This window comes from Xenopus laevis, chromosome 3S (assembly GCF_017654675.1).
Source record: "Xenopus laevis strain J_2021 chromosome 3S, Xenopus_laevis_v10.1, whole genome shotgun sequence".
NCBI lineage: Eukaryota > Metazoa > Chordata > Amphibia > Anura > Pipidae > Xenopus > Xenopus laevis.
Window position 1 is genome coordinate 37495040 of NC_054376.1, and position 21106 is coordinate 37516145.

Consider the following 21106-nt stretch of genomic DNA (forward strand, 5'->3'; position numbering starts at 1 on the left):
TGTTCAGGGAGTTTGCAATAGTTGACCAAAGGGACATTAAGGAGTGATTTGCATGTCTCCGCCCATTATGCCGTATGGGAGAATCAGAATTCAAATTTTTGGAATCTAGGCAGTGCTGTGTGTGTGGCACAAGTAAATACCTTCTGATTTCAGAAGGCTTCACTTTGCATGTATTTGCTAGCGAAGGGCTTTTTGGCTCCTTTCAGCCTTAACCAGGTTTGGTTTCCTATTTTGCTACTCTCCAAGTCCTACCCCTCAGAAGCCATGTTCCAATATCTTGCACTGATGAGATCTAACAAGATGGAAACAGGCTGTCTGCAAGTTTGGATATACAGTATGGCTCTGAACCATTTTGCTGTATCTGTGCTATAAACCAGCCGTTCTGGATGCATAGTTGGCCAAAGGGACATAAATAAGTGATTTGCATGTCTCCGCCCATGATGCCTTATGGGTGAATCAAAAATTCTCATTTTTGAAATCCAGGCAGTGCTGTGTGTATGGCAGAGACAAGTAAATTCGGATGAAAAGCTCTTCTCGCACTCCCTGGCCTTCGTGTTGATTGCCCGGTGCACGGTGACGAAGGGGTCGGCACCCTCCAACATCAAATGGGTAAGAAATCACTGGCACTCAAAGGGCAGGTGCAAGCAGGGACAATCCCTTGTGTTTATTAACAGAAAATGCAACGTTTCGGGGTCAGACCCCTTTATCATAAAGTGGTCTGACCCTGAAACGTTGCACCCTGAAGCTTGCACCTGCCCTTTGAGTGCCAGTGATTTCTTACCCAAGAGACAAGTAAATACCTTGTGATTTCAGAAGGCTTCACTTTGCATGTATTTCCTAGTGAAGGGCTTTTTGGCTCCTTTCAGCCTTTCTCACCCTAACCAGTTTTGGTTTCCCAATAGATCTTTAGCATTCAGCTCAGATTCAAAAGCAACCGTTATGACCCATGTGACCCCCCTCAAGTCACTGATTGGTTACTGCCTGGTAACAAAACAGTGGAAACCAAGGGGCAAATTCACTAAGATTCGTAGTTGCGCCAATCGTAACTTCGCCACACTTCGCCAGGCGTAGTTTCGCCAGCGCTTCGCAAATTCACTAAAATCCAAAGTTGCGTTCAGGAGTAGCGTAAGGTTGCGAAGTTGCGCTAGCGTTGATTCGCTAAGTGAAGAGAAGTTACGCTAGCGAAGGCTAATTTGCATACGGCGCCAAATTCAAATTTCAATGGAGGAATACGTATCAGCACTACAAATGCCTAGAAAACCTTCAAATCATCAAATAAAATTTTTATTTTGCCCTACACATGTGCCCACTGTATAGTTAAGTTGCCATGAGTCAGGAAATGTAGGGGGGAAGGAGGGGAGCCCCAAAAAATTTTTCGATCTTTTTCAGCCTATCACCCATAATGTAGAAAACATTATGGGACTTAGAAAAAATTTTGACTTTTTTTGAAGCAATCCCTATCTACTCTATTGCGCTTCGCCTGGTCTGAGGTGGCGAAGGAAGTCTAGTGTAAAAGGTAGCGTTCAGTACACTGCGCGTGTTAGTGAATTTGCGTAGTTACGTCCGTAGCGAAACTTCGCCAGGCGTAAGGGTGCGAAGTAACACTAGCGAATCTACACCAGCATTCGTTAGTGAATTTGCGCAGTAACGAAAATGCCAAACGCTAGCGAAGTAAAGCTAGCGAAGTAACGCTAGCGTTAGGCGCTTCGGCGCTTAGTGAATTTGCCCCCAAGAGAGCGGAAAAGCAGGAACCAGTGTTCTGGCTATTATGTTATACATCCAGTCACTCCAGCCTTTATACATTACATTTTTGCCTAACTAACTATATTAGAAACATTTTTTATTTTGCACAGCCTGTCTATTTACCCAGTTTTTTTATTTTTACACTGAACTAATCTTTAAACAATGGGCTAGTATTTTGAGGCCGATATAAACCACCTACCCCTTTTGCACCCAAGCTTGTGTTCTTGCAGATTTTGTCACATCACCGGTGAATTGCTACATGGTTCCCTGGTAAAAAAAAAAAAAAACAAGCAAACCTATATTACTGATTTACTTGAGCTTTGGTAAAGGCCATTACAATTGTTCTTCCAATGTTGAAGAAGAGGACTATATATAGGAGAGACTTGTCGAAGCCTAAGAGAGAAATACACACCACTGCTTCACTATAACTAATAAAAAAAAAAACTGGACACACCAGTAGGAAACCATTTTAACAGCCTTTGCTACTTCATAAATGATTTAAAAATCTTGGTTCATAAAGGGGTTGTTCACTTTTGAGATAACGTTTAATATGATGTACAGAGTAAAATTCTGAGACATCATCTTTTATTTTTATTCAACAGCTCTTCAATTTGCATCTTAGGCAATTTTGTAGCTAGGCTCCAAATTACCCTAGCAACCATGCATTGATTTGAATAAGAGACTGGATATGAATATGAGAGGCCTGAATGGAAAGATGAGTAATAAAAATGAACAATAATAATACATTTATAGACTTACAGATCATTTGCTTTTTCGAAGGGTTCAGCGACGCCAAATTAAAAGCTGCAAAGAGTCAGAAGAAAAAGACAAATAACTATAAAACTATAAATAATGAAGACCAATTGAAAAGTTCCTTAGAATTGGCCATTCTATAACATACTAAATGTTACCTTAAAGGTGAACTACCGCTTTAAGAGAAATCTTAAGACTAAAAATGAAAGAAAAGTTCAAATTAATCAAGACGTTCAACTCTCTGGAGAAGGGACTTGACCTGGGCCTTGGATTTATGGCTAATTATGTAGATTAAGAACTGCACCAAGATAGAAATACAAACATGTTTGAAGACACTGGACTAATTGATCATATGGATTTTTTTTCAACACGCCAATAATTTAGCCCTAATCTATATTCAGATACTTTGATCCACATTATCTTGTACCTTTTCTGTTTATCCCTTGCAGATCCCCTTGTGTATCACTAACACCGCACACACAGATGGATATTCCTTTTTGTTGGCCATTTGATCTATGAGCTGAATATATATATATATATATATATATATATATATATATATATATATATATATATATATATATATATATATATATATATATATATATATATATATATATATATATATATATATAGCTTGAAACAGGAAATAAAATGTTCTGAATGCTATGATTATATTAGTTGGCCCTGTTTATTTTTCTTTGTAATAGCCAAGCTCAGTTTATTTCTTTCCAGCTTATCTGCCATGTAAAATGCTCTTTTAATTTTTGCTGTTAAGGTTAGTTTGGTACTCACTCTCACCTAGACATTGCTTTTCTACCTGCATAGATCCTAGATATGGAAGATAAGGAACTTCGACAGCCATTTGAGATAATGTTTGCAGGAACGGAGTATATAGCCAGAGCTGGATGGACTCCTGATGGGAAATAGTGAGTGGTTTTTGTATCTTGTCAGTTCATTATTATGTACCTTGTATTCTACATTGAAGGGAAAAGAAGGAAATCCGGCTTAACATTTAAAATATATAATCTTTCCTACTACATTTAGGGGTAGTTTGCCTATTAACTTTTAATATGGTGCAGACAGCAGAATTGTAAGATGATTTGCAATGGTCGTCATGTTTTATAATCATCGTTTTTCAATAAGCTTTCTTTTCTGTTGCTCTCCCAATGGAGTCTTATCTGCTTGCTACAGTTTAAGTAACCTAGAACTCCATTGAAAATGACTAGTAGAGGGCCTGAAAATATAATACACAACTATGTAACTATGTAATTCAATTTAAAAAAAAAATACAAAAGAATATAATACAAAATTAGAGCAACAATGTAACTGATGACTCACAGTCCATATGTCTTCTGGCAACTGGGGTAAGTGACCCCCCCAACAACCAGCTAGCATTTTCATCTGCAACCTATAAAGAACCAGAAGTCTTCCGATTCAAAAACCGCACAAAACATGATAAAGATTGTAAAACCATTACTTAACTTTACAGGGATTACAAAATATTGTTTTCTTTTTGCAGTGCATGGGCCATTCTACTTGATCGACTGCAGACCCGACTACAGATTGTACTTATCCCTCCTGCATTGTTTATCTCTCCACACAAAGACCCTCCAGAGCGACACTGCATTTCAAATTCACTGCTTGACTCTGTGACACCTCTTGTGATATATGAAGAGACAACAGACATCTGGATTAATGTAAGGAAATATAGCCTCACATAGACAATAGGCTGAACAGGCGCCCTAGGCTGGCCAGCCCCGGGAGACTTCTGGCTCCAACACAGAAGTGTTCTTGCACCTTAGCAGGGGGACAAGGAGGGGAGACGGGGGGACAGGAGAGGGACAGGGGATGGAAAAGAGATGGAGTGACAGGAGGACAGAGCAACTGATGGCAGTGAACACGGACTAGAGTAGGCAGAAGATACTTTAACAGGTACCTGCCCAGTGCCCCCTATCATTGTGCCCTTGGCAGGTGCCTCTTCTACCTACCCTTCATTTTGCATTTTTGTTTACCACATACTACATCAAACCTCTGCTTAAGGGATGTAAAATTAGTTTACAGGAGAAGCTTTTCCCCCACATTTTATGAGGGGTTTGGGCTTTCTAAATTTTGTGGGAAGAGCTTCTCTCAAATCACCTTATTTATTCTGTGTATAAACTTATGATAACACTGTATTGTAACCTAGAAATCCGAGCTCTGTAGCATTGCTTGCAGTCATCATCAGATACCATGAACTTGCCTCTCGATTCCAGCTGATGGAAGGTTTGGCTTGCCATCACATCTTTGCCTCTTAAAGGAAAACTATACCCTTGTATAATGTAGGTTTCTATAAAAAGATATTGCATAAAACAGCTCATATGTAAAACCCTACTTCATGCAAATAAACTATTTTCATTATAATATACTTTTTAGCAGTATGTGCTATTGGATAATCATAAATAGAAAATTGCCATTTTTAAAAAAAAAAAAATAAGGGCTGCCCATTGGGATTGTATGATTCACGGTGCACACAAACATACCTAACAAACCATATATGTTAGGTCACATGAGCCAATTAACAGACAGAGTTCTGTCTTTTGCTCCCACACCTGTTACAGTTAGAGTTGTGGTATTTCTGTTGATCTCTGAGGCAACACAAAGACCATCACAAAATGGTGGTTCAAGGCAAGAGATGTAAAAGGGCAATATTTACTTTAATACATTTACCAGTTTGGTAAGATTCTTTAATATGCCACTTAATTTAAAATAAAATATCTGTTGCTATATTAATTTTGGAGGTATAGTTTTCCTTTAATATCAAAAACTTTTGTTTTGACTTCCAGCGCACATGTTTGGCACTTTGCAGCTGCAGGTGGCAAGATCAAGTCTGTCTTCCTGTTTACAATTTAGTGTACATAAACTTAAATCTGCCACAAGAAGGCGATTCTTAATAAAACGGTTTCTTTCATATTTCAGTTTTTCTGGAAAGGAATTGTGTGTTTACCATCCTGCCTAGGAGGCAGACACTGAATACATTTATTTTCTAAAAGCCATTTAGCCTTCTAACCCTCACTCATTGTCCCTTGGCTCATTCTGCCTGTCGTGCATCTCTAAATGATTTTCTTTGCCTTCTACGTTTTTTTAACAGATACATGACATCTTACACTTCTTTCCCCAAACCCGAGATGATGAAATACAGTTTCTCTTTGCCTCAGAGTGTAAGACAGGGTTCCGCCATCTTTATCGAATAACCAGCTTGTTGAGAACAGGTGGCACCAGTAAGGGGAGTGCTGATCTGCTTGGGTTCAGTAAGTCCTTTTCGTTGGTCCAATTTATTATACATCCATCACTGTGTACTAAGAGTTTGTAACATGTCTTGATTATTAACATATTTCAAAATGAGTTAAACATATTGTGCCAGAAACTTGGATTATGTTTTTTTTTTGTGTGTGATGTTTAGATTCAGTAGGTCACTCAATACTGTATGATAAATGTCTGAATTAGTCTAGGTACACATGCTTCCAAATCTGTGCGATTTCAGGCCCGGGATTTTTTTTTTTTTTTTTTTGCATATACTACTGGGCCAGAGGCTGTTTCAAGCCTTTGAGTACAGATATCCAGAGCCTAAAAAAGTTTACTTCTGAATAAATCTATTCCTATCACTGCTGAATTTTGATACATATTCCTGAAAATGTCAGATCTGATTTTTTTTAATATAATTATTCTCTTCTTTTTAAAAATGGGTGTCTGGCATTTTTTTAGCCAGGTAACAATTTCAGGAATGTAAAAAAATGTTTATCCATTTAAGGTGATTATCGGTGCACCATAAAGGAAGAGGTAGCTGTTACAAGTGGAGAATGGGAAGTTCTGGGACGTCATGGATCGTCTGTAAGTTGTTTTGTTTTTGCAGTTGGGGAAGAAATAGGACATTAAAGGGATACTGTCATAGGAAAAAAAAATTTTTTCAAAATGAATCGGTTAATAGTGCTGCTCCAGCAGAATTCTGCACTGAAATCCATTTCTCAAAAGAGCAAACAGATTTTTTTATATTCAATTTTGAAATCTGACATGGGGCTAGACATATTGTCAATTTCCCAGCTGCCCCAAGTCATGTGACTTGTGCTCTGTTAAACTTCAATCACTCTTTACTGCTGTACTGCAAGTTAGAGTGATATCACCCTCCTCCCCTTTCCCCCCCCCAGCAGCCAAACAAAAGAACAATGGGAAGGTAACCAGATAGCAGCTCCCTAACACAAGATAACAGCTGCCTGGTAGATCTAAGAACAACACTCAATAGTAAAAACCCATGTCTCACTGAGACACATTCAGTTACATTGAGAAGGAAAAACAGCAAACTGCCAGAAAGCATTTCTCTCCTAAAGTGCAGGCACAAGTCACATGACTTGGGGCAGCTGGGAAATTGACAAAATGTCTAGCCCCATGTCAGATTTTAAAATTAAATATAAAAAAATCTGTTTGCTCTTTTGAGAAATGGATTTCAGCGCAGAATTCTGCTGGAACAGCACTATTAACTGATTCATTTTGAAAAATTTGTTTTTCCCATGACAGTATCCCTTTAAGTGGCAGGTTTACTTAATTTTCCATCCGTTTTTTTATTACAGTTGCTAAAGTGTTAAAGAATAAATGTTTTTTTTATGAAGCTAAATATGTGTTACTTTGGCTGAATGTGTTTGAATGCTTTGAGCAGATACTGTATTGCATTCCAATAAATATAACATAATGGTAGTTAATGGGGAGAATACTGCTTCGGGAAAGCTTTTTCTACGCTGAAACAAATTGTTCCAGTACTGAATGAAAAGTTCTTTTTAATTCGAAAGTAACTCGTTTTATTAATATACTATGTATATTTATTATATCTATATAGTCAATTTTTATATACAAGTTAGTTTAGTAGTTTATACTTTCTCTAGTGTGTGCTTGGGGGACACAGGGAACCATGGGTATAGCTGATGCCATTAGGAGGTAGGACACAACAACAATGAAAAAACTAGCTCCTCCCTTGCTGGCTATACCCCCCAGCAGGCGGAGCCTATTCCAGTTTTTTTTGTTGTGTCCTCAGGAGGAGGACATGTTATATTTTTTTCTACACAAATTTTTTCTATACACCATATGTGATGATTTATGGAGTTATGCCAGTCACCTACACTGTGTGGGATGCCTGTTGCATATTTCTCCCTACGTGGGAATTGTGCCTGGGGTTCTTATGCTTCACAGCTTAACCACCCAGTTCTGACCACCCTCTCTCATTGTGCAGGAGGAGTGAACTGGCCAGGACACGGAAGGTGCTTGGACCCTGGGGGGGTAAGTACTCAACCTTCCCCTAGTCCCGGTCTACTTTTCACAGAGGAGTGGGTTCCCTATCAGACCGCATTACTATAATGTGGGCTCTGTGTGAAAAAGGCTTATCAGCTTACATAAGCCGTTGGAGCATATTGTGCAACCCTTCCGGGTAAGCATAGCAGACATTCCAGCACTTGCGCTGGTACAGAGGGGAGTGACGGGCCATTATTCGCGCCATTCGGTTACGAGGGCCTGGTGGCGCAGCTGCGTGTCAGCACGGGCGCGCATCTTGATGACGCGCACTGGCGCGAAGCTCGTATCGGAACTGCGTCATCCCGGCACTTACACGCTTAGGCAGACACAGTGCGGCCGCATCCAGGACAGCGCACCACGCCAAACGGGGAGCTACTGTGCATACAGGACACGGTGACTGTATAAAACTAGCCCTTCCCTTGCCTCTGCCATTTCATAGCAGCGGTCCCTAAGCCTCTTGCCTTGTAATAAAAGCTACACTTGTCTCACTATGTCAGAGGGTAACAGTGAGGCCCTTTTTTCCAGGGGGACTCCGGCTGCCCCTGTCAGGTACTTGGCCTGTGGCAAGTGCCGTAAAAGACTCCCCTCAGGGCACAAGGAGTCTCTATGCTCCAGATGCAAACCACCTGAGCCTGACAAGGAAACCCCAAGTCCTGCTCCAGCTCAAACAGTTCAAACCACTCAGGGTCCCTCTGCTACCGTTCAGGAGGCCCCTACTGTACCTCAAGCAGTCATTCCAGACTGGGCAGCCCAGTTAGCCACGGGTTTACCAAAGCTGGCGTTGTCCTTAGACAAAATCCTTTCCAAATTAGATAAGCCCAGACATAGAGGCTCAAAACGCAGAGCTCCCTCTCCATCAGATGAGGAGAGTGATAATAATTCCAGAGATTCCTCACCGGCTCCTCTGGACGGAGAGGAGGGACTCTGTCTATCAGATGGCGAACTATCTCGCAGCTCAGACATTCTTGAAGAGGAACCATCTAAGTTCTCTGCCGAAGCAGTAGACGAATTAATTGCCTCTGTATTAGAAACTCTCAATATTCAGGAACCTGAGACCAGCACAGAATCTTCTACGGTTCTGTTCAAAAGGAAAAGTAGGTCTTCAACAACTTTTCCTAGTCATTCACAGCTTGAGCAAATTATTCAACAGGAATGGAATAAGACAGAAAGCCGCTTCCAACCAAACCTCTGATTTCTCAAGCTTTACCCATTCTCTGCAGAGACCACAGAGAAGTGGTCTTCACCGCCTTCAGTGGACGCACCAGTCTCACGGCTATCTAAGAACACGGCCCTGCCAGTCCCAGATGCCTCATCCTTTAAAGATCAGATGGACAAGAAAATGGATGGGTTACTACGTTCCCTTTTCTCCGCTTCAGGCACTGCCTTGCGTCCTATCCTGGCCACAGCGTGGGTCAGCAGGGCTGTCCAAACCTGGTCGGACTCCCTGGTTCAAGCAATCCTCTCAGGAGTTCCGCGACAAGAGCTATCTCAGCTGGCAGCCCAAATCAAAGACGCAAATGAATACATATGCGAAGCGGCCTTGGATGCAACGCAAGTAGTCAGCAGAGCTTCAGCCCTATCAGTAGCCACTCGACGCTCACTCTGGATGAAATTATGGTCTGCCGATTTATCTTCCAAAAGATCTCTTACGTCATTACCTTTTAAGGGAAAGCTCCTATTCGGCCCAGATCTTGACAAGATCATCAGTCAAGCGACCGGAGGAAAGAGCACCCTTCTTCCACAACCAAAAGCCCGCTCTTCATTTCGTAGAGGAAGATTTTTTCGTCCCTCACAAAACAAGAGCTCAAGACACTCCCCGCCACGCCAGTCAACCTCCAGTAGGGGACGCTTCATGGGGAAGGCCAGAACTTCCTGGCAGGCACGCAAACCCTCTGCCAGAACACCTGACAAACCCTCTACTGCATGACGGGGGGTTGTCGGCGCAGGGAGCACCTTTGGGGGGAAGGTTGCTCCATTTTTCCCAACAGTGGATAGAGATCACGTCAGATTCCTGGTTACAGGAAGTGGTAACCCAAGGTTACCACTTAGAATTCAATTCTCTTCCCCCCCGCCGCTTCTTCATGTCAAGAAACCCAACAGAACCAGTCAAACTAAGGGCCTTCCAAAAAGTACTGAACTCTCTTTTTCAAGCAGAAGTTATTTCCTCAGTCCCCACAAAAGACCAGTTCAGAGGATACTACTCAAATCTGTTTGGGGTTCCAAAGAAAGACGGATCAGTACGTCCAGTACTAGACCTAAAGGGACTCAACAAGTTCATTCGTCCCAGAAGGTTCAAAATGGAATCCCTACGCTCCATCATTGCAGCTATGTCTCCAGGTCAATTTCTAACATCACTAGACATAAAGGATGCCTATCTGCACGTGCCCATTTTCCATCCACATCAAAAGTACCTACGTTTCGCTGTACAAAATCATCACTACCAGTTCAAGGCGCTTCCTTTCGGCCTTACATCGGCACCAAGGATATTCACAAAAATCATGGCAGTGGCCACGGCAGAGATAAGGAAGTTGGGAATCTCCATAACACCATATCTCGACGATCTGCTAATCAAGGCACCCTCTTTGGCCGAGGCACAAAAAGCAACCCTTCTGGCCATGGAAAAGCTAAAAGAACTAGGTTGGTCTATCAATCTAGAAAAATCCTCCACAACACCCAGTCAGTCTATGGTCTTTCTAGGGCTATTGTTCGACACGCACACACAGACAGTGTCTCTGACCCAAGAAAAGATTGTACGTCTCAAAGCTCTAGTACGGTCCTTACTGGCAAAGTCAAGCCATACGACCAGGTCCTGCATGAAAGTACTGGGGGTCATGGTGTCAACGATAGAAGCGGTTCCATTCGCTCAGATTCACATGAGAGAGTTACAATGGAACATTCTCACGTCATGGAAAAGAAAGTCATTATTACAAGACATACGTCTATCACACAGGACGAGAATATCCCTGACCTGGTGGTTACGAACACCTCTACTATACAGCGGAAAGCCTCTCGGAGAGCCACAGTGGAGAATAATGACAACGGATGCGAGCCTATCAGGTTGGGGGGCAGTCTTGGAGGGCAAGTCCGCGCAAGGACTGTGGACGGTGGAGGAAAGCCGCTTACCCATAAATCTTTTAGAGATCAGAGCAATTCGGCTAGGACTAAGACACTGGCAAGTAGAACTGTCGGGCCAACCACTAAAGATACAGTCCGACAATTCGACAGCGGTGGCTTACATAAACCACCAGGGAGGCACAAAAAGCAGAGCGGCTCTACGAGAGGTCAAGCACATTTTTCAGTGGGCAGAACAAAACAAAGTCAGGTTATCGGCGATATACATTCCGGGTCTTCAGAATTGGGAAGCAGACTTCCTCAGTCGCCAGACATTGGATCCAGGCGAATGGTCTCTAAAGGAGGAGATATTCCAAGAAATAACCGCAAGATGGGGTTGGCCAGAGGTAGATCTGATGGCGTCCCGCCACAACCGGCAGGTACCAATGTTCTTTGCACGGTGCCGGGACCCTCTAGCGCTAGCAGCAGACGCCCTCACGGTTCCATGGGACTTTCAACTGGCATACGCATTCCCTCCGATTCCTCTAATACCCAGAACGATCAAGAAGGTTCAAAGAGAGAACACCACTCTCATTCTCATAGCTCCAAACTGGCCTCGACGTTCCTGGTTCTCGGATCTCATCAACATGTCAATAGAGGATCCGTGGATTCTACCAAACGTACCAGACCTTCTACATCAGGGTCCAATTCGACACCCCAAGCCTCACAGCCTCAACTTGACTGCGTGGCTCTTGAGACCAGCATCTTAAAGCGAAAAGGATTTTCAGACGATGTAGTCCGCACAATGCGGGCAGCAAGAAAACCTACTTCGGCCAAATCATACTACAGAGTATGGCTCAGCTACAAACGATGGTGCATTAAGCACAAAGTAGACTTCGAAACCTTTTCCTTACCAAAACTTTTGGATTTTCTTCAAGAAGGTGTGTCCTTGGGACTTTCCCTCGGTTCCCTCAGGTCCCAAATCTCGGCTCTCTCCATTTTATTCCAGAGAAGGCTAGCTCTCTTATCCGATGTCAAGACATTCCTTCAGGGAGTGGCACATGTGGCCCCTCCATTCCGTAGATCAGTGCCAACATGGGACCTCACAATAGTTCTTAAAGCTCTTCAGAAGGCTCCTTTCGAACCACTGGCATCCATCCCGTTGCAGTGGGTAACATGGAAGACAGTTTTTCTCTTCGCAATTGCCTCAGCAAGAAGAGTGTCTGAGATCAGTGCACTATCATGTAAACCTCCATTCCTCAAGTTTCAGAATGACAGAGCAGTACTTCGTACAGTACCTACCTTCCTACCTAAGGTGGTCTCGGCGTTCCACATCAACCAGGAAATAACAATCCCTACCTTCTGTCCTTCGCCAAAAAATCCCAAGGAAGCAGCTCTTCATACCTTGGATCCAGTACGTGCCCTAAAATTCTATCTTCACAGAGTACGCGAGGTACGAAAGACTGATTCGCTTTTTGTTGTGTGCTCAGGCCCACAAAAAGGATCTACGGCCACAAAAACTTCCATATCCAGATGGATAAAGCAGACGATACAAAAATCATATGTAGCGCAAGGATTGACGCCCCCCGACGGAATCAAAGCTCACTCCACAAGAGGGATGAGCACGACCTGGGCATTCCGAAATCAGGCATCAGCAGAACAGCTGTGCAAAGCAGCTACGTGGACCTCACTCCACGCCTTTGCAAAATTCTATAATTTTGATTCTTTTGCGGCACATGACACACGCTTCGGCAGAAAGGTGCTTCAGGCCGCAGTAGAAAAATCCAGTTAGGGCCCTTCCCGCCCTACTACTGGGGGACAGCTTTGGTATGTCCCCATGGTTCCCTGTGTCCCCCAAGCACACACTAGAGAAAAGGAGATTTTGTGTACTCACCGTAAAATCTTTTTCTCTCTGGTGGCTTGGGGGACACAGGGCTTCCCCCCCTGTATGGGGGCCTCTACTGTTTTTTCTCTGTTACACTGTGTGATAAGTTTCAAGTTAATTGTTTAAAGTTGAAAATAACTAAAACCTACTTCGTTCCTTCTTTGGGACAAACTGGAATAGGCTCCGCCTGCTGGGGGGTATAGCCAGCAAGGGAGGAGCTAGTTTTTTCATTGTTGTTGTGTCCTACCTCCTAATGGCATCAGCTATACCCATGGTTCCCTGTGTCCCCCAAGCCACCAGAGAGAAAAAGATTTTACGGTGAGTACACAAAATCTCCTTTATTGTGTCATCTAGTCCCTGAGTGGGTGGGAAGGCAGCATTTGTTTACAGCATGAACTTAAATCGAGTTCTACTTGTCTGCTCTAGACAGAGGCATAATATCACAGATTTACAGCTCTTTGCTTTGTTTACTACAGATACGAGTGGATGAGGTCAACAAGCTGGTATATTTTGAAGGGACAAAGGACACACCACTAGAGCACCATTTATATGTTGCAAATTATGAGACACCTGGTGAAGTGACAAGACTGACAGATCTTGGATTCTCTCATGCTTGCTCTGTTAGCCAGGTAAACCTCCATTATATAAACGACCTCAAGCGCTGTTAACATCGTTTACACTACAGAGTATTGTATTGATAGTTAATGTTTTTGTATAACTGTGAAAAAGGAAAAATAAAGTTCTCTGCTTTGTTTAGAACACTTTGAAATGAGAGAATATCTCAGCCAATCAAGCACTATTGCGCTTGTGATTAATATTCAATGTGAACTTTTCATGCAAATTCAGTTTACAATACGTCGGAGGAAAAGAGACCTGAATAGTTATTCCACACCTTAAATTAATATCCTTGCTTGAATGGTCACAAGCATGCATTATTCATTAGGCCATTAAATTGAATGAGTCTTCTTTGGAACTGCTGTCCAGATTTGCGCTCCATGGGATTTTTATGACCCTTAACATACTCAGGATCTTCCTGAACCTCTCTGCAAGACATAATTGTTTTTATAATAATCTGGCCCATACATAAATAGAATATGATTGGCCTATGACTTGGATAATGTTATACATCCCTGTAGAGAATAGCTACTCCTCAAGCACTCACACCAAATATGTGGCCTGTCATGTGCTATTAAAACCAGTAGATCTGGGTGCATGAGTCAGAGAATATTGCCAAAGAGAACAAAACTGATAGTAAACATTTGTTCAGTCGGTTGTTTTTATTTTTAACAGCACTGCGACATGTTCATCAGCAGATACAGCAGCCAGACACTGCCACACTCTGTACACCTCTTCCATTTGACAGGGTCTGGTTCAGATCCAGCTCAGAAGGACAAGGAATTTTGGGCTACGCATCTGGAATCACCAGGTTAGTAAATAAATAGTGACAATACAAGAGATTTGAATATTTGTACTACAGGTTCATTGGATCAGTCAAACAGGGACTATATAAAAATGTACTAGAACACATTTATTTTTTCTATCTCCTGGTTTATGTTTCCCGTTTCATATTTGATCTGTACTGGCCTATGTGTTGTCTGACAGCAAAATTCTGTGGCAAAATCAAAGGCATCTGCCACAAAAGGGTTAAAACTGAAGCACTAACTTTCTGTTATTTAGAATGGATGCATTTACATATTTAACTTCAGTCTCTTCGTTTCATAGGAACACTGCCTGGATACATTGCCCCAGAAATATTCTCCTTCCCAAGCCGGACGGGGTTCACCTTGTATGGAATGATGTACCGACCTCATCAGCTACAACCAGGGAAGAAATATCCAACTGTACTATTCATTTATGGGGGCCCACAGGTGAGGCATGGTTAAAACCAGCAGATTTAAATGAGTATGAAGTCCCTTACAGTTACAGGAAATAGGAGATGGCAATATAAGAAAAAAAACATAATCTTTCCCATAATTACATTTGTGAAAATTCTGAGAAGGAAGCTGTAAAAGGCAAAGAAAAAATGAAACACAAATGAAAGATGAAACTAAGATTTACAGTAAAATCTTTCCCTGGTTAAAGAATTGAGATTCTCTCAAATATTTAATGCTTATTAAATCCTGAATGACAAAATGCTTAATAAAATTTCAGCAGCTTTTTCTGCTGCAAATGAAATATAAATAAACTGCAGTTCACAAAATCATACAAAAGTTGATAGTTGCAAATCTGCACCGATATGTTTGCAAATTAAATTTTTCCCTAAGAATTTCTGGATAAACATTTTGTGAAAAGGCTCCTGTTAGGCAATGCATGAGTAGTCCTGTTAATTTCTGTTCTTATAGGTGCAGCTGGTCAACAATCGATTTAAGGGATTAAAATATTTCCGACTAAACACGCTTGCATCGTTGGGCTATGTGGTGGTAGTCATTGATAATCGGGGTTCCTGTCATCGTGGGCTGAAGTTTGAAGGAGCCTTCAAATACAAGATGGTGAGAAAGAGAATATAAAGGATAGAGGGAAATTCCTCGATTTTTTTTTTTTTTTTTTAATTGAGGGTCAAACCTTATGTTCCTGGTCCCCCTTAAATTTACTATGCCAGTGTAGACACTGCTATGCTAAGCCAATACTCGGTTGTCCTTATGAGGAAATGCAGTAAACTATATGCACAGTGTAAGCAATTATTTATTTTGTATTAACCATAATTCATGCACATTTACTGATTCCTCAACTTGTGTTTTATAATTTGCCTCATTATGCAGTGTATGTCAAAACTGGAATTGTTTTTCAACAACAAAAAAACAATTTCATTCTCTCCTATAAAAGTTAAATGCACAGTTAACATAAAATAAAATTCCACAATGTAAGATTGTTGACTTTTTTTTCCTCCCCATCCTGCAGTTCCTATTACATTCCCCCATTCAAGTTTTAATTAATTAATTCAATTTGTCTTCTGTAGCTCTTTAGTTTAGAATTTAAATTGCCTGTAACACTAAATATATAGTGGCCTGGATTGCATCCCTCACCTGCCAAACAGCATTTTCTATTTCTGTCTGATAAAGAAAGAGAAAAAGAATAAATACATCTGTATCAGTGAACACTTAGGGGCAAGTTTACCTGTGTGTGAAATAAACCACCTAAGAAAAACTCACCCACTTTCTATTCATTACTGGGTTATTTTTAGAAGCCCATTTATTAAATAGTGACCTCTAACTTGCACCCACTGATAAATATGCTCTTAAAAATCTCATATGAATTAATAGTGAGGTGAGTTTTTTTTCTGTGTTGAGCTCTAATTTCACACTGACACAAGTCACATGACCAGGGGCAGCTGGGAAATTGACAAAATGTCTAGCCCCATGTCAGATTTCAAAATTGAATATAAAAAAATCTGTTTGCTCTTTTGAAAAATGGATTTCAGTGCAGAATTCTGCTGGAGAAGCAATATTAACTGATTCATTTTGAAAAAAAGAATTTTTTTCCCCATGACAGTATCCCTTTAAATAAATCTGCTCCTTAATTTCTGATTGAAAAAAAGTGTGTTTCTTGACTTTGCTTTTTCCATAACGTTTTCGATTGATTTAAAATCACTACCTGAATTCAAGCTTATGCTTCTGTGATGGCTGAGGTGATGTGCTCCATTTGTATGCTCTTTTGTATCTTGTATTCATCATCAACTTACTTGTCTGAATTTTTTTCTTCTTCTTTCTTTTAGGGTCAGGTGGAGATTGATGATCAAGTGGAGGGTTTGCAATACCTTGCTGCCAAACACAGCTTTATCGATTTGGACCGAGTAGGTGTCCATGGATGGTCGTATGGAGGGTATTTATCTCTCATGGCCCTAGTACAGCGACCTGATATATTTAGGGTAAGTACATGACGTGAATTGTACCAGTGCACTACCTTATATTATCTGATGTAAGTTAGGAGAGACTAACAATATAATTGCTCCATTTATCTAATTTCTACACTTAAACCTGTGGTTCTTTGTATGTAAACAAGCAAAATATCCCCCATTTTCTGTTCTGTAGGCATAACACATGAAATTTTCCTTGTGAGCCAGAATCCTTACTCCTGCTATAGCTATCATATGTGGGTCTTCTATGTGAAGCTATTTTTATTTCTATCTCAACTGGTTTCTCTCAGTCGTCTTATTGCCTTCACGCTGTTCCCAAATTGCAGGTGGCTATTGCAGGAGCTCCTGTTACACTCTGGATTTTCTATGACACTGGATATACAGAGAGGTACATGGGTCATCCAGACCAGAATGAACATGGCTACTATCTGGGCTCAGTGGCAATGCAGGCAGAGAAGTTTCCATCTGAGTAAGTGTTAGAACTCAAAACCATAAAAGGATAGCACAGCGTTTTCAATTAATTTAATTTACAAATACAATTTAAACCATTCAATTTTGTTCTAAATTAATGTGATCAAAAACGTTTGTGAGGAGGACCTTTTTATGTGAATTGTAGTTACTTTGCAATGAATTTAGTCCAACAGCTTAAACTTAAAGGGATACTGTCATGGGGAAAAAATTTTTGTCAAAATGAATCAGTTAATAGTGCTGCTCCAGCAGAATTCTGCACTGAAATCCATTTCTCAAAAGAGCAAACAGATTTTTTTTTACATTCAATTTTGAAATCTGACATGGGACTAGACATATTGTCAGTTTCCCAGCTGCCCCAAGTCATGTGACTTGTGCTCTGATAAACTTCAATCACTCTTTACTGCTGTACTGTAAGTTGGAGTGATATCACCCCCTCCCTTCCCCCCCCCCCAGCAGCCAAACAAAAGAACAATGGGAAGGTAACCAGATAACAGCTCCCTAACACAAGATAACAGCTGCCTGGTGGATCTAAGAACAACACTCAATAGTAAAAACCCATGTCTCACTGAGACACATTCAGTTACATTGAGAAGGAAAAACAGCAGCCTGCCAGAAAGCATTTCTCTCCTAAAGTGCAAGCACAAGTCACATGACCAGGGGCAGCTGGGAAATTGACAATGTCTAGCCCCATGTCAGATTTCAAAATTGAATATAAAAAAAAATCTGTTTGTTCTTTTGAGAAATTGATTTCAGTGCAGAATTCTGCTGGAGCAGCACTATTAACTGATTCATTTTGAAAATTTTTTTTTTTTTCCCATAACTGTATCCCTTTAAGATAAAATAGCCTTTACTGTAATGTACCAAAGCAACTTTACTTACAATTTGTTTTACAGGCCCAACCGTCTGCTGCTTTTACATGGCTTTCTAGATGAGAATGTGCACTTTGCACACACAAGTATCCTTCTCAGCTTCTTAGTACGTAGTGGAAAACCATATGATCTTCAGGTGAGTTACTTTTGCAACACCCAATATTGCAGATAATTTTTCTGTTTTTTTGTAATGTATATATTCATAATGTAATGATGTTTTAATTATGCTAATTGTATCTTCCTGCATAAGCACATTTTATGTTAAAAACATTTTTTTTTTACGGTATGTTTTAAGCACTATCAGTTTCTAAATGTGTCTGCCACCTTTCCCTCCTTCTCTAGGCCAACTTGATGTGGGTGAGGGTCAGTGGGGCCCTTTAACACTGTAAAAATGGGCTCAAAGGCAACAACTTGTAGCAGCCAGCCAGAGATCTCGCATTAGATTTATTACAGCTAACTAGTTCCTATAGATAAGTTCCTATAGATGTGTCCAGCGTTAGTAACTGGGGCCCGGTGAATACAGTTACATATGGAGTTATTTCGTTTATCAAATGGGAAGCAGCAGAAGAAATTAATGTTGGGCAACACATTGGAAATAAACAAATTCAAATGTAAAGGATACAGTAAAAAAAATGTGTGTATAAATATATATAATTTTTTTTTCATTCAAGTTCCTCTGCAGATTAAACTATATGTTAACACTGCTTAAAAGCTTCTAATTTGCTTATTAAAAGGGCACATGCCTTAACGAACTTAATATTTTATGCTTTTTCTTTTGTAGATATACCCGCAAGAGCGTCACAGTATCCGTGTACCTGAATCAGGAGAGCATTATGAGCTCCACTTCCTGTATTATCTGCAGGAAAACCTGGGCTCTCATATAGCAGTCACCAAATCTTTGTGAGCAAAGGGTTAATGATGATGAGGGAGGTGGGAGGGGATGGTAGGGCAGCATTCTAGCTGCTGACGGAACAGGGCCAACACAGGCCTTATATACACAGCCTTGTCGGGTGCAGGTCTTAAAGAGGAGAGGGAACCATGGGGTGCACTTACTGGTTTTTACAAAGACCTTCCACGTTTTCTCTAATTTTGAATGGTATTTTTGGGGCATTTCTGCCCTAGATATGATTTCACTTGCTTGAAAATGTAACTTCTTTTGTGCAACTCAGAAATGTTGTTTAAAACTAAATGTTTGAGGCTAAGTATAGAGCTTGTTCAAAAGTCTGTAAAGAACTTACAGTGTTCCCAATCTATTTACGGCAAGGTTCAGAAACCATGAAATGAACATTCGCCAAGTTAATGTACCACACACAACCTTATTGTTCCTCTCTCCAGTGATTATTAAGCTCAACGTGTTATATGTGGGTAATCCAGCTGCAGCATATAAATGTGCATATATTCCCTTCAGATGCCCCCTCCTCTGCTCTTGCTATAGATATTTTGGAATATAGGAAATCCCTGCATGAACCTCTGTGCTTGTGTGGATGAATATTTCTCCTCTTTTTTTTTTTTTTTTACCAGTGGTCATCCACAAGCTTTATGAGAGGCTCTCGTGTGATACTATGGTAAATGAGAGAGACTCATGGTTAGCCATGGTTTCTAATAAACTGAACCTCATGCACCAATCACAATGCCTGCTTTGCTCTACACCTCCCTGTAAACTGTCTCTGCCTGGGTTCCACCTCAGAGGTGGCTGCGCATGTCCCTCTGTATCTTAAAGCACTTTAAAAAGCAAAAGGTGCTGCATTCATTACTTGAACATTTTATCAGTTTGTTTGCAGTTTAATTTATCAATGAAATATCCTGTCTTTGACACCTCACTACAGGTCTTTTGGGGTTGGGGTAATCCAGAATATAACCTGAAATTCATGAAACTTTCTGGGTTATCACAAGAACTTTACAGGGTGCTTATTTGACTTTTTCTTCACTTTTTGTTAACAAGGGTGTTCAGGCACTTATTATATCACATACTATATTTTCACTGTAATATAACATTATATCTAATATAAACACTTCAATTTCTTCACAGGAAAGAAGTTCCACTCTAAATTATGATCTGTCAGAGAGGCTGCATTGTTAGGATTCATTGTTGGCCCCTTCTTGTATCTTCTATTGGAACACCACCAGCCTCCCCTCTTCTGCAATGGAGGGACATCAAGACCATTGAATCTGAATGCTCTGCAGCCTCTCTTCCAGGTATCTGTAAATGTGCATATCATGATTCTGGAACTTAGGTGCTGCCTTTTCCTGATGCAGAAGAAACGAATGATATACAGATATTGCAGCGACTCCCATCCAGTGAAATCATCCTGTACTTTCCACCTTCAACTCTGAAGTCATCCTCCGTAGGGTCTTGTTACTGCTGCTGTATTAAAGTGTCTGTCGTGGTGAGAAAGGCAAAACATTGCATCCCTTATCATGGACCTCGAAAGGTTGTCTCTGTCTTGACCTCTAATGACAGACTTAAGTCCTTGGTAATACGCAATGAATTCAAACAAGCAATTCCTGAATTGAGCTGCTGACTGGTATACACTTAAATTATTTTGGACATTGTTCGTATGTTGTTGTCAAACACCTGTAGTTTAAGAAAATTTGTGATTTTTTTTTTTTTTTTTTTGCCTTATCCCAATCCTGCTTTAGTGGTTTGCCATGCAGGGCAATATTCACAGATTATTTTGCCCGCCTTTTGGGACTTGCCTCCTTTACAATTTCACCATTAGTTGACTGGATATAATGTCAATGCCATCAATTGTTTTAAAAAGAATCTGTCCTCATTATCCAGATTTTATTTTAGTTATCAGACATATATACATCTTGCCACTGTTTTCACACTGACAATTTAAAGGTGCCATATTCTGCGCTGTTTGAAAATAGAGATGCTTTAGTCTTTACAAAAAATAGAAAAAAAAAACACTTTTATCCTGTCTTAAATGTCTCCGCCATCTTATTTGTCTTTACTTGACTGTCTTCATTATTTAATATGACTTCTTGGGTAAACACATGTTTAGCACAGCACTATATTGAAATTCAAAAAGATGCCTGCACTGTGAAAGAGAATATTGGTGATTTCAATCAAGATATTTGTACGTCCTTGTAGACATCCATGCGCACTCCCCCAAGTGATTATAAAGCTTACTTGATACCCTGGGCTGGTGCAATTTTTAC

At 40.7% G+C, this 21106-nt stretch overlaps 1 protein-coding gene across 4 annotated transcripts in view; it reads left to right on the top strand.

Moving 5' to 3' along the window:
* dpp8.S (dipeptidyl-peptidase 8 S homeolog) overlaps window positions 1-20867 on the top strand; it is a 39746-nt gene extending 18879 nt beyond the window's left edge. For 2 of the 4 annotated variants that reach the window (XM_018253988.2, XM_041587454.1), the window contains exons 9-21: window positions 3325-3425; window positions 4019-4196; window positions 5627-5786; window positions 6287-6366; window positions 13225-13377; window positions 14039-14174; window positions 14471-14616; window positions 15091-15237; window positions 16461-16613; window positions 16928-17070; window positions 17966-18077; window positions 18723-18841; window positions 19463-20867. In XM_018253988.2, coding sequence (XP_018109477.1) covers window positions 3325-3425; window positions 4019-4196; window positions 5627-5786; window positions 6287-6366; window positions 13225-13377; window positions 14039-14174; window positions 14471-14616; window positions 15091-15237; window positions 16461-16613; window positions 16928-17070; window positions 17966-18077; window positions 18723-18841; window positions 19463-19484 — 1650 coding nt within the window. In that variant the 3' untranslated portion in view covers window positions 19485-20867. 4 annotated transcript variants of the gene reach the window in all.
* The last annotated feature ends 239 nt before the right edge of the window (window positions 20868-21106 follow it).